At 42.9% G+C, this 14,956-nt stretch overlaps 2 protein-coding genes across 2 annotated transcripts in view; one reads left to right on the top strand and one right to left on the bottom strand.

Annotated features, from left to right (window-relative positions):
* Nucleotides 1–1,629: 1,629 nt before the first annotated feature.
* Nucleotides 1,630–4,014, top strand: atf5a (activating transcription factor 5a). Its single transcript, XM_030793142.1, has 3 exons — nt 1,630–1,816; nt 2,220–3,441; nt 3,828–4,014. Exons 1-3 carry the CDS (start codon nt 1,675–1,677, stop codon nt 4,012–4,014), a joined length of 1,551 nt encoding a protein of 516 aa, XP_030649002.1. The 5' UTR covers nt 1,630–1,674.
* Nucleotides 4,015–8,541: 4,527 nt separating this feature from the next.
* Nucleotides 8,542–14,956, bottom strand: part of stk36 (serine/threonine kinase 36 (fused homolog, Drosophila)) — a 19,307-nt gene continuing 12,892 nt past the window's right edge. Inside the window, exons 14-20 of the mRNA XM_030792938.1 lie at nt 11,699–11,809; nt 11,439–11,513; nt 11,166–11,283; nt 10,909–11,035; nt 10,564–10,735; nt 8,965–10,434; nt 8,542–8,646 (exon numbers count right to left, since the gene is read on the bottom strand). Of these exons, the coding sequence (XP_030648798.1) occupies nt 8,542–8,646; nt 8,965–10,434; nt 10,564–10,735; nt 10,909–11,035; nt 11,166–11,283; nt 11,439–11,513; nt 11,699–11,809 (2,178 nt within the window). The remainder of the gene's footprint in view (nt 8,647–8,964; nt 10,435–10,563; nt 10,736–10,908; nt 11,036–11,165; nt 11,284–11,438; nt 11,514–11,698; nt 11,810–14,956) is intronic.

Raw genomic sequence — 14,956 nt, 5'->3', positions numbered from 1 at the left:
TATTCAACTGTTGCTGTCGACATGGCAACAGTTGAATGGAGTTTTGTAACTTTGTTGGCTGTTGTGTTCAGATGCGTTGTCAGTTTACATTTGTCAGAGTTCTGATGTGTATGGTCTGTCCATAGATTTATCTGCATCAGGTACACATGGAGTATTTTTTCAAATATCGTTCAAATAAGAAAAATGCGAATTAACAAGTGTCATTCGCGTTATTACTTTCCATTTCCTTTGTTCCGTGGACGTGCTTTGTTTACTCTTTGTATTAATAGATACAATATGTCTGTTTTATCTGGCACATAAAGTTGATTTTTGAATAGCTAGACTGTTTTAAACACATGAAACAGACAGTATATAAGTATCTCTGCTCTATGGTTATTTGAGTGATGGACTGTGTCGATAGATTTGCATTGCTGCTTTAGGAAAATAAGAGTAGGTCCAATGGAAAATTTCGGTGAAATCAGTCAAAGCAATTTCGGAAAAAAAAAATACCAACTGATTTGCATTACGTCATTGGCTGTGGCCCACGTGCTATCTGGACATATCAAGATGAGTGCATTGTGCACCTGTCTGTGTGTTTTCGGAATTTAACCCGTTACGGACAGTTTTCTGGGTCTCTCTGGCAACACCTTTCTTAGAGGGTTCCTACTAGACTGCTGGCCATACTGGTGAATCTAACCTGTTGCTTTCTGGCTTGTAAACATTCTCAATCTATGGCACTGACTGGTGAACAGACAACGGAGCGTCACGAGATCTTAACTTTGTAACGGTACAATGACTTATTTGTTGGCTAACTTTGGATTGGTATGATAGTGAAAGAATTTCAGTTGTGAAGGGCTAATATGAGAAAACGCTTTTTTTCATAGTAAGTTAGGTATGCAGTCGTGCATCGCAGTGTTTTGGATGGTGTGAATGGGTTTTTGGGTAGCCTATTATTGTAAGGATTTTGACTTGGAAAACAACTGGTTAACTCGCCTTGGGCTGGGCTTCAGTCAGGTTCACTGGGACTTCAGTGTCTTAAGTGGCCACCAGGGATGAATATGGAAGGAACAGTAAAGGTTTTTAAATGGGTCCCACGACAATGAGCAGTGTGACCTCAGTAATATTTAAATATTTGACAGTTATTTACAGTTATATTATCACATCATGTAAATGAACTTATAATGTAGTTGTAAATGAAGCTGATTAATAAGTTCATTTATAATCTTTTTAAAAATTATTTTTGTGAAACATTTGTTCTTGACTAATTTCAACACAGATATTCAGCATAGATGTAACTTTACAGTAGAAAGCAGTCACAAACTGTAATAGTAGCTATAGAGGTTTTCGAAGCATCGAGGCTTGTGAGTTTCTCCAGCTGTAGCTAACCAAAGCCTTTCATGCTATCATATGGTCAAGTTTTTTCTACTCTGGTTTGATACATGGTAAATCATGACTGGCTCAACCCGAGCATCCTAAGAATTCAGCCACCCTTAAGAAATGTCCCTGCTAAGGTTGTCCTTTTCCGGGTTTCTTTTTTTTTTCCTTTTTCTTTTTCCTTTTTCTTTCTTTTTTTTTCTTTTTTTTTTTTTAGGTTTCATAATGCTTACCCAGCCCTGTTTTCTGTGGCTCAACTCACGAACTTCACAAACGCCAAACGTACATCCGGAACCCTGAACTGTGAGACCGACAGACGGGATGATGGCGGTGTCAGCACCCATTTGGAAGACTCTGCTCGTCTGCCCGACAGATCCCCTCGCTCTCTCTCACCCACAGGCTAACCTCAGCCAATCAGAGGGGCATAGGGGGGAGGGGCCAGAGGGGAGCCAGCACTTAATTGGTGAGTTGCAGTGAGTACAGTTTTTTATTTTTCCCAGTTTCAGGTGGGCTCCGCACTGCAGCACATTTCGTTCTCCTTGAACAGTGAGTAATACTACTAACATGGACCTAATTTTTATTTTTAGTCTGTCTTTTTTTTTTTTCCCCCCTTAAATTTACAAGTTAAAATATTGCTGCTGTTTGTTTGATTTGATTTGATTTTTTTTTTTTTTTGATTGCACATTTTGTAGCTCTGCCATTATTATTTTAAACAAAAAAAAAAAAAAAACGCTGTAATTGTCAGATAGCAAATACTGCCAATAGTCAGTTGTAGTAGCTCATTTATACCTGTTTTTGATGTGGCTAATTATGAATTTTATTGGAATGTTTAACAATAATATTTATTTTTCTCTTTTCCCAAATAGGTGATGGTCTTGCAGACTGGATGACGGAAGAAGTGGATTTCTCCTCTTACCTCCCAACCCCCCACCCCTCTCCTTCCCCCACTGCATCCCTTCCCCCCTCACCCCTCCAGCATGACATACAGGTGCCCTCTGATTTGGAAGTCATGACATCTCTGCTCCAAGAAGAACTAGCCCAGTTGGAGGATTACTTCCTGTCTGATCCGCTCCCAGAAAAAAACACCAAACTGGGCAAATGCGACAAAGGTCCGCCACCAGTGGGTCCCTCATCGTACTACCAGCTGCCCTATGGATCATATTCGACGACTAACCAATCAGAATCTAGCCCTCTACTTGTTACCCTAGCAACTGGGGAGCTAGACCTCCTGAGCTTTTGTGGGGGCCCCATTGGCCGATCCAAGATTCCCAGACACGCCCCTTACAGTTGCAGCCGCCCCAATAGCAACATATGCGGCCGCAAGAGAGTTTCGGATGGGGCAAGGGTAGTAGAGGGGTATGAGAATAGCATCTGGAGTTCTAAAGGAAATAGCTCAGGTAACTCACCCTTGACGCATGGTGGGACCTACAGCTGCATCGAGGACGAAAGAGTTGTAGGCAAAGGGTACTGCTTGGGAAGTGCGGTTGAAATCAGAAGATGCACCATTTTACCCAAAGAAGAGAAGAACTGCCGCTACACCGACGAGACCATCGGCGGCGGAGGCAAAGCCATCGGCGGCGGTTACGGCTTTGGCGGACACATACAGGTCCCCCACAAAAAAGACGAAATGATGATGTACGGCGTCCGAGAGGTCAGCGTAAGTGGAATGGGCGGCAGCGCGCAGATGGAGGTGATGAACGAAGGCAAAGGTGACGGTAGCGACGTGGCGAAGGTCAACGTCCCCTGGAAGACGGAGTCCAACGACGGCTGTTTCCTTCAGGGCATCCCCCAAGAGGAGGCCTACCACAACTTCCTCGGGGCCATCAACGAGCCGGTCAAGGCAGAAGGTGTAGACATGGGTCATCGTCAACACAGCAACTACCACTGTGGCTTTCTGGAGGGACAGAGCAACGAGTGCTTGGCGGACAGGCAGGGATCCGAAGTGGGATCTCCAGGCCCGAGAGGTGTCCGAGGGCTGAAGGAAGATCACTGCGCCGTAAAGCCGGAGCTGGAAAGCCCCCTCATGGAAGCCAATCAAGGAGAACGTAAACAGAAGAAGAGGGACCAGAACAAGACTGCTGCCCACAGGTACAGAATTAGCAGCCACTGTTAGGGTCGTTAGTGGGGGGGGGGGGGGGGGGGGGGGGCTGCAGCACTACCGTCAGATGACATATGGAGGGCTTAGCTGGCTGTCGTTGAAGTGAATTTGAAGTTTTAACATTTTGGAACGCGACCTTTCTGATTTACGTTGAAAGGGTGTTGTTAAATGTTCCATTGTAGTGTTGGTGAAACCCAATAGTATGGTGGGAGCAAATTGCCAGAAGACCGTAGGTTCCTTGCAACGACACTCAAAACCTTAAAGCGCTTAAGAGGTTAACTAGCAAAATATTCAGTGACTGTAGCAGTGACGATCGTGTTCTGATCGGAAAATCTCTCATCATCTAAATTACGTGTCTTGTAACCATTTCCAACAGGTATCGCCAGAGGAAGAGGGCGGAGTTGGATTCGCTGGAGGAGCAACTTCATGGTCTGGAGGGTCGAAACCGTGAGCTTCGAGACAAGGCTGAATCAGTGGAACGAGAGATCCAGTACGTGAAAGACCTCCTGATTGAAGTGTACAAGGCTCGCAGCCAACGCCTAAAACAGGAGACCAGCGCCTGATCCGAAGAGCTGTTCCAACCACCAGACATCCGAATCGCTGGACAACGGATGATGCCTCTGCAAGTAGAATTCCTAGCGACATAACAAGGGAATGGAATTTAAGTTGGAATGTTTAATGACTGAATGTCTTTCTGTATGTCGTTTTGTTTTTGTTTGTTTTTGTTTTTTGTTTGGTTTTGTTTTGTTTTTTTTGGAAGGACATTTGAAGGAACGGTGCAGGGGTAATAATTGCATGTTACAATTCCAATTGATTTCATTTTCACGTTACAAACTGACAAAGTCCACCAACAGCTGCAGCACAAACTTCCACTATGACAGCTCCAACTTCTCAAAGTGAGAATGCACTGTGATTCCGACATGTCTTAAAACAATGGTCAGGTTTTTTTTTTTTTTGGGCTTTTTTTCTGTTTGTTTAAGAGTCTTCTTCCTCCAAGAGTGATAATTGAAACGGGTCCTCATCAAGTCAGTGATCTAGCTTTAAGAATCAAGCTTTTATTTATCAGTCATGAGTCAACAACTGTCCATTGGGCACTGATATTGGGCACCTTATACACTGGCATAAGGTCACTTTTACACACACTTTTACTCAAGCCAGAATTACTGCCTGTGTTTATTGGAATATATTACAGATTATTCAGTATTTATTTAAATTTGCTGTTTTGAACTATCTGTATAATTTTCTGAAATCTTGTTTTCTTCCACTGAATCAATGAGAAATAAGCACTGATGAGAAAAGCAATCTGTCTCTCTCTCTCGCCAATATTTAATTTCAGGGCAAACACGTTTTCCAAAATAAATATTCCCTCAGGAAGACTGAGCCTGAAGAGGTTGTTTTAATCCTAGTCCGAGGTTAACTCTGCAGCTCAGGTATGAAATTGATGTCCAAAGTCCTGGAAGTTAATGTCAGTTTGTAACTCGATGCTGAAGATACAACGGCGCTGCCTGACCTTAGATGTGTTGGTTTAATTATTTTCCACTTTTTTTTCTTTCTTTTCTTTTTTTTTTTTCCTGTTTTTTTTTTTTTTTTCTTGCATGGCTAAAACATCATCGCTTTTGAAACGAATGCTTTGGATGACACGACATCACAGCATATTTTCCATTTTACCTTAAAAAAAAAGAAAGAAAAAAAGGTTCATGTAGATGCGACTCTTTACTTAATCATGTCATAAGTAATGATTGACTTGGGGAGATGACTTCACAAACTGCTGTGTGGCCCCGTGTCACTGCTGTAACTGCGAAAACAATCAGGGTATATGGTTTTTTTTAAAAGGTTTGTGTGCTCTGATTTGTAGTTTTAAATTGTATCTTGAGGGAGAGAGTTAAAAAAAAAAAATCTTTATAGCTCTACACCTTTTTATATTTTTCACTAGAATGTTTGTGATAGCTGAAAGTTTAGCTTGAGCTGCAGCCTCTGTGCTTCTTAGCAATATTTCATTAACATTCATTTATCGATAGTAAATTTTAGTATGATTTTGGAAATATATCAGTTATAAATTATATATACTGGGTTCCATGTACACCATCAGATTAAGGCAGTAGGCTTTTATAGTTGAACATTTGGGCGGATTCTGATTTTATGTCTACACTACACAAGATGCAAAAAAAAAAAAAAAAAAGAAAAGAAAAGAAAAGAAGAAAAAAAGTTTAACCTGAAAAGCAATCATGTTTGTATTGAAAGGAAAAAAAATATTGTACTTTTTCCATTTATTTGTTTAAATGCATTTCTAGGCAGGCTTCACGTGTACTTAGAAACCTGAATGTTATATTAAGTCTATGGAATTGGTAGATATCGAAGCCGTATTCATTTAAAACTTTTACGCTTTGACCCGGGCGATGTACAATCATGTTCATGAAATATAGCTAATATTGCAGCGTTATTTACAGTCAGTTGTGATGTTAAAACATGAATGTTTGAAAAGCTGAATTCCACACACTGAGCCACATGATTTTATAGAGTTTACATCATTCCGGATGAGAGATTTCGATGTATCATCTACAAAATATTGCTTTGTGTCTCATGTCATTCCTTTTATCCAAATAAAGTGATTTGTGTCGGCATTAATGCATATCGGAGCAAACGGGTGGATGTGAGATTTTTGGGGCTTGGCTAAGGGGGATACAGCTGAAAAGAAAAACGGTAGGGGTTTTTAATGAAATTAACCGGGTATAAGGGACATTCGGGGAATTGAATAACGATTTGACATCAGTCGGTGAAAGGGTTTAACGTAATTCATGAAAATTGAACTCCAGACCCTGAAAAAGAACCTTTTGACATTAGAGAAAAATGTTCAGAAATTTATCCGTGAATATTAAATAACATCAGCATCTTAATGTTGCAACACTGAAATTTCACATTTTAAAAAATGATCTTATCGATACATTTTAATTCGAATGGACAACGTTTCAACGTCTGTACGATCTATAGGCCTATATAAAAATGACGGTAGATGTAAAATAGCAATATCTCCGTTTAAATTGTAAGACTAACTTCAAAACAGCACATTTAATACACTAAACAACACCGGATATGTCATGGCTCAGATCTGCGGTTTGTGAGCAATTATCTATAATGTGTGCTAAAATATTTAATTAGTCTGTGAGGCAATCCGCGTCTTGTTATTTATTTTAGATGGTGAGTGCGTTAGTCTGGTAACCAAATTTAGTGTCTGTTTGTATACAGCGCGGTGTTTGTCTCTCCTCGCTCTCTCTCTCTTTCTCTCTCTCTCTCTCACACGCACACTCACGCTCTTTCCTCAGCGTGTGAGTTCACATCTCCCCGGCGAGCTCATATTTCCATTAAACTAACTCACGAAAGTGTGTCAGAGAATGACCGTAAAGACAACACTGAAACAAAATCGTCAAAAATCATAAACTGTGACAGACATAACAGATAAACCAAGTACTGCATACAATCTAGCCCTGCAACATTAGACAGCACTAGTCATCTCAAAGGAGAAAAACAGACCGTCTCCATACATTGAACTGCGTCATTATATTTAAGACTTTACATTGCGTAGCGGAATCTGCTGCTTGGTACGAGTCCCGCCGACTTAATCCCGTTTCTCTTTTTTGTTGGATTTATGTGTTTTTCAAAGCGTTAATCCTTATGTTTCTAAATCTCGTTTAAAACACAGGTTCGGAATATCATAAAATAGAAATATGGCGATTTCTCTGTCTAAGCCAGCACTTTTATTTGACACGACTGACGTATATCAGCCATATTACCCACTGCAGTGTGAAATACAGCAGTGTAAAATGCAGTGTAATTTTTTTGAGGGGTGGTGGTTGTTCTTAATTGTGAAATGTTCTATTCACATCGTAATATTGCATTTCAGTGCGTGTCCACCAGCAAGTTCACTCAAAAGTCTTTTTAAAATTTTTATTTATTTATTTTTTACTCTTGGTTGCCAAAAGAAATTTCGTGTCGATTGTGAAAACGGAATTTGATAATAAACGTATGACACAAATGTATGATACAAAACAACCCCCCCAAGGAAATAGCCAACTTTTCTTCAGTTTAGGATCGAGAAATGACGGTTACGTTGATTCACGTTTATGATGTTCCCTGTCAATCATTTGCTTCTATATCGTCCTTAAATCTTCACAAAGCGAATACGATAGGCTCGATAAATTTTCATGGCCGAATGCAGCACTAGGTTGACTTTTGCGAGATACAGACTGTCAATAAAAATCAAAACCAAGTCATCCGCAAATAATCAAGTGTCATACCACGTAACGCATTCGTCCGCTAGGTTATGCAGAATCTTAAATTGCAGAATTAATTCCACATACATTTGCAGCAATCTGCAAGCTACGATATCCGACGTTGCTCTACCCTCCGTATTTTTATTAAAAGAAGAAATGTAATCATACTTTGAATTTTTTCCATAAAATGCTTATCAAAATTTATTGCCCAACAACATACAAATGTATGTATGACAGATTTAAACATTTTAAATCTTTACATTCATTTTCGTAAAGGAAGCACATCAGTCCTCTAAAAAAGAAACGAACGAACAAACAAACAAACACACGAACAAAATCACTCTTAAACACTCAGCACTTCAGATTTTTAGTGGTTCATCTAAGTGGTTTAGTGGTTTATTTAATTATTTTTTTAGCAACGAGACATTTTCAACACACACACACACACACACACACACACAAAAAACACTTTTCAAATACCGTTTTTTTTTTTACACAAGTCCTAACTATCTTCTAAAACAAAGATATGGCTGACTAGCAGTGCACTTTTTTTTTTTTTTTACCTAAAGGCCAACTGGTACAGTCTGCCTGGCCCCTGCTTTGACTCTGCTGCAAATACACAAATTGTCATTCAAGTCATTTAGAGAGTGAACATACTGCAGCAGTCACATTACCATCAGGAGAAATACCACAATTTAACCACTAAACCCCAACCCCAACCCCCCCCCCCCCCCCCCCCCCCAAAAAAAAAGAAAGAGAAGAAAGAAAAAAAGGGGAAAAAATTGCTGAAATAATCAGTGTGTTCATTATGTTTTTCCTTGGTCAGTGCCACCCAGCTGACTGACCAGCCACTGGAACTGGCTCTGCAGTGAAGCACTCTGGGATGCCTGACGGAGCGTCTCTCCGGGCTTCCACGCAGCTCAGAGCCTTGTCGGGAAAGATAACAACGGCTGGTGAGACACAAGAGAACGATCCGCCCCTAGAATCCAAACCCCGTTAAAACGATTTTCGCTTTTCGCTCTGTTTATCTTGAGTATAAGGATTGTGACGTCTGCCATCCAAGTACATAATAACCTCAAGTAACTCTCTGTGGCAAACGTCAGAGCGCTTGGCTTATATTGGTCTACGTTTCAAATGACTGTGCCACCAACATCACAATAACGTTTCCCTCCTCTGTCGGACTCCTTCCTCAGCTTAGCTGTGGTCTTTAAACAAAGTTAAGCACTCACTTTAGTTTCCTCTTACCTGCAGTAGCGCATCCTGCTGGCAGAACCCGCGCACCGTAGCTCTGGCCGCCCGTCGCACTGCATGATGGGAGTCGCCGCGAGCAGCGTCCAGAAGCAGGCGCGGAGCATCCGTGTCGAGCAGGGCCCCGACCCCGCCTTCGACCGCAGCCAGGTTGCCCAGGGAGACGCAGCAGTGTTGGCGTATGACAGCGTCTGCGTCCCTCAGTAGGGAGACAAGGGGAGCAGTGGCACCCAGGGCAGCCTTTATCCAGATCTCCTCCTTCATACCAAACTCCCCTCTCTTTAACGGGGTGGAGGAGTCCTCCTGACTCCCTCGTCTACGGCCCTCTCTCTCCTTACTCCCCTTCAATCCCTTTCCCAGCACGGGAACGCTACTGCTCCTCCCCACGATTTTAGAACCTTCCGGAAGCTCCCGGTCTTTGTGCGGTGCCTCGTCCCTCGGCCCTGCGGAGCTGATGAGACAAATCCAGTTCCCCACTGCCCTGCAGGCCCACCTCCGTACCGACGGGGCAGGATCGACCAGTCGTCCAATCAGCTCGTGGAACAGGGAGGGTCCCAGGGTCCAGTCCATTTTGGTTTCGGCGTCCGCGGTGACATCTGGCTCCAGGCAGCCCAGCAGGCCGCAGCAGGCGGCCCGGACCCCGTCGTCGTGGTGACGCAGGGCGAGCTGCAGCAGGGCGGGGTCCACGGGAAGCAGGGAGAGAGAGGGACGGGGGGAGAACCGGGCGGTTTGGGAGAGCAGAGACAGGAGTTCTGCCGCTGAGCTGCTCAGAGAGGAGGTCTGCAGGAGGACGGAGAGCAGGGAGCTGACCGTCCTGACTCCAGCTCCGGGAGACTGACCTACAGCGTCCACGGCCTGCAGACAAGCTCCGTTGCCCCCGGCAAAGTCCCCGCTGCCCCTGGCTTGCTGCTCCAGGCTGTCCCACAACTGGTTCACACGACTCCTGCGCTGGTGAGTGAAATCCTGCAGGTGGTCAGTGAGACTCCTGCAGGGGTCTAGACTGTCTATGAGCTGCTCCACACCTCCGCTGTGCCGGTCTAAGCTCTCCCTAAGCGCCTCCATACTGCTCTTCTGCAGTTCTCCCTTACCTTTCAACCTTTCCATCCTTCCCCTTGACCACTCTGTCCTGCTCTTAGACAGCCTTAGGCTTTGAGCATTTGATGAGTTTCTGCTGTGTTTATCCTGGCTCGCTTTTGATTGGTCTATTTTATGCTTTGGTTTCTCTCCACTAGCTCTAGTCTGCGTTACCAGTCTCTTGGACTGGTGACCGTTGGTTTTTGACGGTTCTTTCGTGTTCTTGGGAAGGTGATATTGAGTGAGGGTTGAGCCGCTGTTTTGGGAGAAGAACTGGCACGTTTTGGCTGCCGTGATGAGGCAGGGTGCGTTTCGTTGGGGGTCGGACAGTACGACCCTACACAGCAGCAAGAGGGGGAGCTCCAAGAGAGAAGGGTGCAGTGTCTGAATCACCTGACACAAAGGAAACCCCACCCACCCCCACACACAATTTAAAAAAAAAAAGTACTCAGGAAATTCCAGTCACACCCACACTTCACGTGTATATGTCCACTTCAAAGCAAAACATTGAAAGAGACCCACCTGTACCAAACTGGTCACAATGTTAGAGCTTTGATATGATTGGAGAATTGCCATCATTTTCTCTTGGGGTAACTGGAGGGCAAATGGAAAACAGAGCAGGTGACAGCTGATGACCGTCAGGCTGTTCATGCCCTGGTCACCCCAGAAAAGCCCACGGTCAAACTCCGTGCTGCTGCGGTGGGCAGAGATTCAGAAACACAAGAGCATTTTCTGTCACTGTTACGCATCATACGCAAGCCACACATCACTGTTACTAACATTTTGTTCTGTTCTGAACAGGAAACAAAGGTGGGGTTTTTTTTGTGTGTGTGTGTGTTTTTTGAGAGGGTTTTGAGAGTGACTGACCAGTCAGCAGTGAGGAGACGGCTGAGCGTGAGAACACAGTTTGTGGTTCTGTCAGAGAACAGCTGGACACAACCGTGCGGCTCTCTCGAGCACAGAAACAGAGCCAGTGACAGGAGCACATACAGTCCTAACAGGGAAAAAAGAAGAGATGCATTAATCAGAATGATTACTGTACAATCAACACAAAGACTTTAAAAAAATAGCGCAAATGCTTCTGTTTTAACTGAAGTGAAAAAAAAAAAAAAAAAGGTTCATACCATTGCAGGAGAGAAATTCTGTCTTAGAACCTGACTTCCCCAGTGAGGTGCCAACTTTAGCCCACAGGTGGCGCCAAAGTTCAGATTCCATGAAATCGGGCAACAGATCGGATTCGCGCTAGTGTTAATGAGACAACAACAGTTGTTCTGACATTTCTGTGGTTTCAATAAAGTCAACTCAGATCCTAAAAATATTCCAAGTTTCAGACCCATTATAAAATAAAACCCATTAATATAACAGAATGACACAGTATGTACACAGAAGAAAATTACCTCTGAGAAGGAATACAGGATTAATGACAGCACCCCGTCACAGAGGGCCCAGCCCGGGGGCACAGGGTGATAAAACTTAGAGAGAGAGAGAGAGAAGGAGGAAGAAAGCGAGAGAGAGAGAGTGTTTGAATAAAAAAAAAAAAAGAACATTTATTGAATATTAAAAGTGAGTTTCACACAAAGTGCCAAACACCCTCCTGAGAAAGCAAGCTGATCCACACAGTGTGAAACCCAGTATAAGAGTACCAGGGAAGCCGTACCTTGTCTGAATCAGTGAGGAGACACTCCAGTACGGAAATGAGGTTCTTTATGTCAACCTCCACAGACACTCCACGGTGAGTGAAGAGAGTCAGAACACAGGCTGCTAAAGGCTTTTAATGAGACACAGACAAACAAAAGAGGCTCTCAGCATGCGCATTACTGCCATATACCAAAATATATATTAAACCCATCACCTCAGTATGCTTATATATTTTAAACAAAAGATCGCGTGAAACAGTTAAACATCCACTGACTGACGGCAATATATTTCCCTGAGGGGAAGAGACCAAACTGATGGTGGAGAACAGCTGATTTTGGCCATTAGAAGAGGGTGTTGTCTGACTGATTTTGGCCATTAGAGGAGGGTGTTGTCTGACTGATTTTGGCCGTTAGAGGAGGGTGTTGTGTGACTGATTTTGTCTGTTAGAGGAGGGTGTTGTCTGACTGATTTTGGCCATTAGAGGAGGGTGTTGTCTGACTGATTTTGTCCGTTAGAGGAGGGTGTTGTGTGACTGATTTTGTCTGTTAGAGGAGGGTGTTGTCTGACTGATTTTGGCCATTAGAGAAGAGTGTTGTCTGACTGATTTTGTCTGTTAGAGGAAGGTGTTGTCTGACTGATTTTGTCCGTTAGAGGAGGGTGTTGTCTGACTGATTTTGCCCATTAGAGGAGGGTGTTGTCTGACTGATTTTGTCTGTTAGAGATCGGTGTTGTCTGACTGATTTTGTCCGTTAGAGGAGGGTGTTGTCTGACTGATTTTGGCCGTTAGAGAAGGGTGTTGTCTGACTGATTTTGTCCGTTAGAGGAGGGTGTTGTCTGACTGATTTTGTCCGTTAGAGAAGGGTGTTGTGTGACTGATTTTGGCCGTTAGAGAAGGGTGTTGTCTGACTGATTTTGTCCGTTAGAGGAGGGTGTTGTCTGACTGATTTTGTCCGTTAGAGGAGGGTGTTGTCTGACTGATTTTGTCTGTTAGAGGAGGGTGTTGTCTGACTGATTTTGGCCATTAGAGGAGAGTGTTGTCTGACTGATTTTGTCTGTTAGAGGAAGGTGTTGTGTGACTGATTTTGTCTGTTAGAGGAGGGTGTTGTCTGATTTTGCCCATTAGAGGAGGGTGTTGTGTGACTGATTTTGGCCATTAGAGGAGGGTGTTGTCTGACTGATTTTGTCCGTTAGAGGAGGGTGTTGTGTGACTGATTTTGTCTGTTAGAGGAGGGTGTTGTCTGACTGATTTTGGCCATTAGAGGAGAGTGTTGTCTGACTGATTTTGTCTGTTAGAGGAAGGTGTTGTGTGACTGATTTTGTCTGTTAGAGGAGGGTGTTGTCTGACTGATTTTGGCCATTAGAGGAGGGTGTTGTGTGACTGATTTTGTCCGTTAGAGAAGGGTGTTGTCTGACTGATTTTGTCTGTTAGAGATCGGTGTTGTCTGACTGATTTTGTCCGTTAGAGGAGGGTGTTGTCTGACTGATTTTGGCCGTTAGAGAAGGGTGTTGTCTGACTGATTTTGTCCGTTAGAGGAGGGTGTTGTCTGACTGATTTTGTCCGTTAGAGAAGGGTGTTGTGTGACTGATTTTGGCCGTTAGAGAAGGGTGTTGTCTGACTGATTTTGTCCGTTAGAGGAGGGTGTTGTCTGACTGATTTTGTCCGTTAGAGGAGGGTGTTGTCTGACTGATTTTGTCTGTTAGAGGAGGGTGTTGTGTGACTGATTTTGGCCATTAGAGGAGGGTGTTGTGTGACTGATTTTGGCCATTAGAGGAGGGTGTTGTCTGACTGATTTTGGCCATTAGAGGAGGGTGTTGTGTGACTGATTTTGTCCGTTAGAGAAGGGTGTTGTCTGACTGATTTTGTCTGTTAGAGATCGGTGTTGTCTGACTGATTTTGTCCGTTAGAGGAGGGTGTTGTCTGACTGATTTTGGCCGTTAGAGAAGGGTGTTGTCTGACTGATTTTGTCCGTTAGAGGAGGGTGTTGTCTGACTGATTTTGTCCGTTAGAGAAGGGTGTTGTGTGACTGATTTTGGCCGTTAGAGAAGGGTGTTGTCTGACTGATTTTGTCCGTTAGAGGAGGGTGTTGTCTGACTGATTTTGTCCGTTAGAGGAGGGTGTTGTCTGACTGATTTTGTCTGTTAGAGGAGGGTGTTGTCTGACTGATTTTGGCCATTAGAGGAGGGTGTTGTGTGACTGATTTTGGCCATTAGAGGAGGGTGTTGTCTGACTGATTTTGGCCATTAGAGGAGGGTGTTGTCTGACTGATTTTGGCCATTAGAGGAGGGTGTTGCGTGACTGATTTTGGCCATTAGAGAAGGGTGCTGATTTTCGGAGCTGCCCGTGCGAGGTAAACTGTTGGACTGTCTAGGATTTGAACCGAAGGCTGAGATGCTCTAGTGTTGTATGATCTTGATTACAGAATGGCACAGAATTATGGGCAGACTTGATTAACAAATTTAAACCGCATGAAATAAACAATACAAATAACAAAGTACTATTATAAGTGAAATGTACAAATTTGTCAAATTATATGTGTGCATAAATATATGTATATGTATGTATATATGTGTATACACACACACACACACACACACACACACACACACATATATATATATATATATATATATATATATATATATATATATATATATATATATATATATATATATATATATATATATAAATAAATAAAACAGCAAAAACAAGCCAAAAAAAAAAAAAAAATGCCACAATTAGTGGCAACTCTATTTTCAGTACATTAAAAAATCTCATCCACAAATTTAAGAGCACTAAAACACAATCTAACCATGTAACAAACAACCTCTCCAGAGCTCCTGTATCATTCAATCTTCTGCTCCTAGACCATCTCCAGCAGGCTATCCCCAAATCTTTATAACCCTTCTTCTTCTAGACCATCTCCATCAGGCTATCTCCAAATCTTTAAAACCCTTCTTCTTCTAGATCATCTCCATTAGTTTAAACCCAGATCTTTAAAACCCTTCTTCTTCTACACCATCTCCAGCAGTTTAAACCCAGATCTTTAAAACCCTTCTTCTTCTAGACCATCTCCAGCAGGCTATCTCCAAATCTTTAAAACCCTTCTTCTTCTAGATCATCTCCAGCAGTTTAACACCAAATCTTTAAAAACCTTCTTCTTCTAGATCATCTCCATCAGTTTAAACCCAGATCTTTAAAACCCTTCTTCTTCTACACCATCTCCATCAGTTTAAACCCAGATCTTTAAAACCCTTCTTCTTCTAGACCATCTCCATC

This window comes from Chanos chanos, chromosome 15, assembly GCF_902362185.1.
Source record: "Chanos chanos chromosome 15, fChaCha1.1, whole genome shotgun sequence".
Lineage (NCBI taxonomy): Eukaryota > Metazoa > Chordata > Actinopteri > Gonorynchiformes > Chanidae > Chanos > Chanos chanos.
The sequence above is the reverse complement of the archived record's forward strand: the minus strand, read 5'-3'. Positions and strand labels throughout refer to the sequence as shown.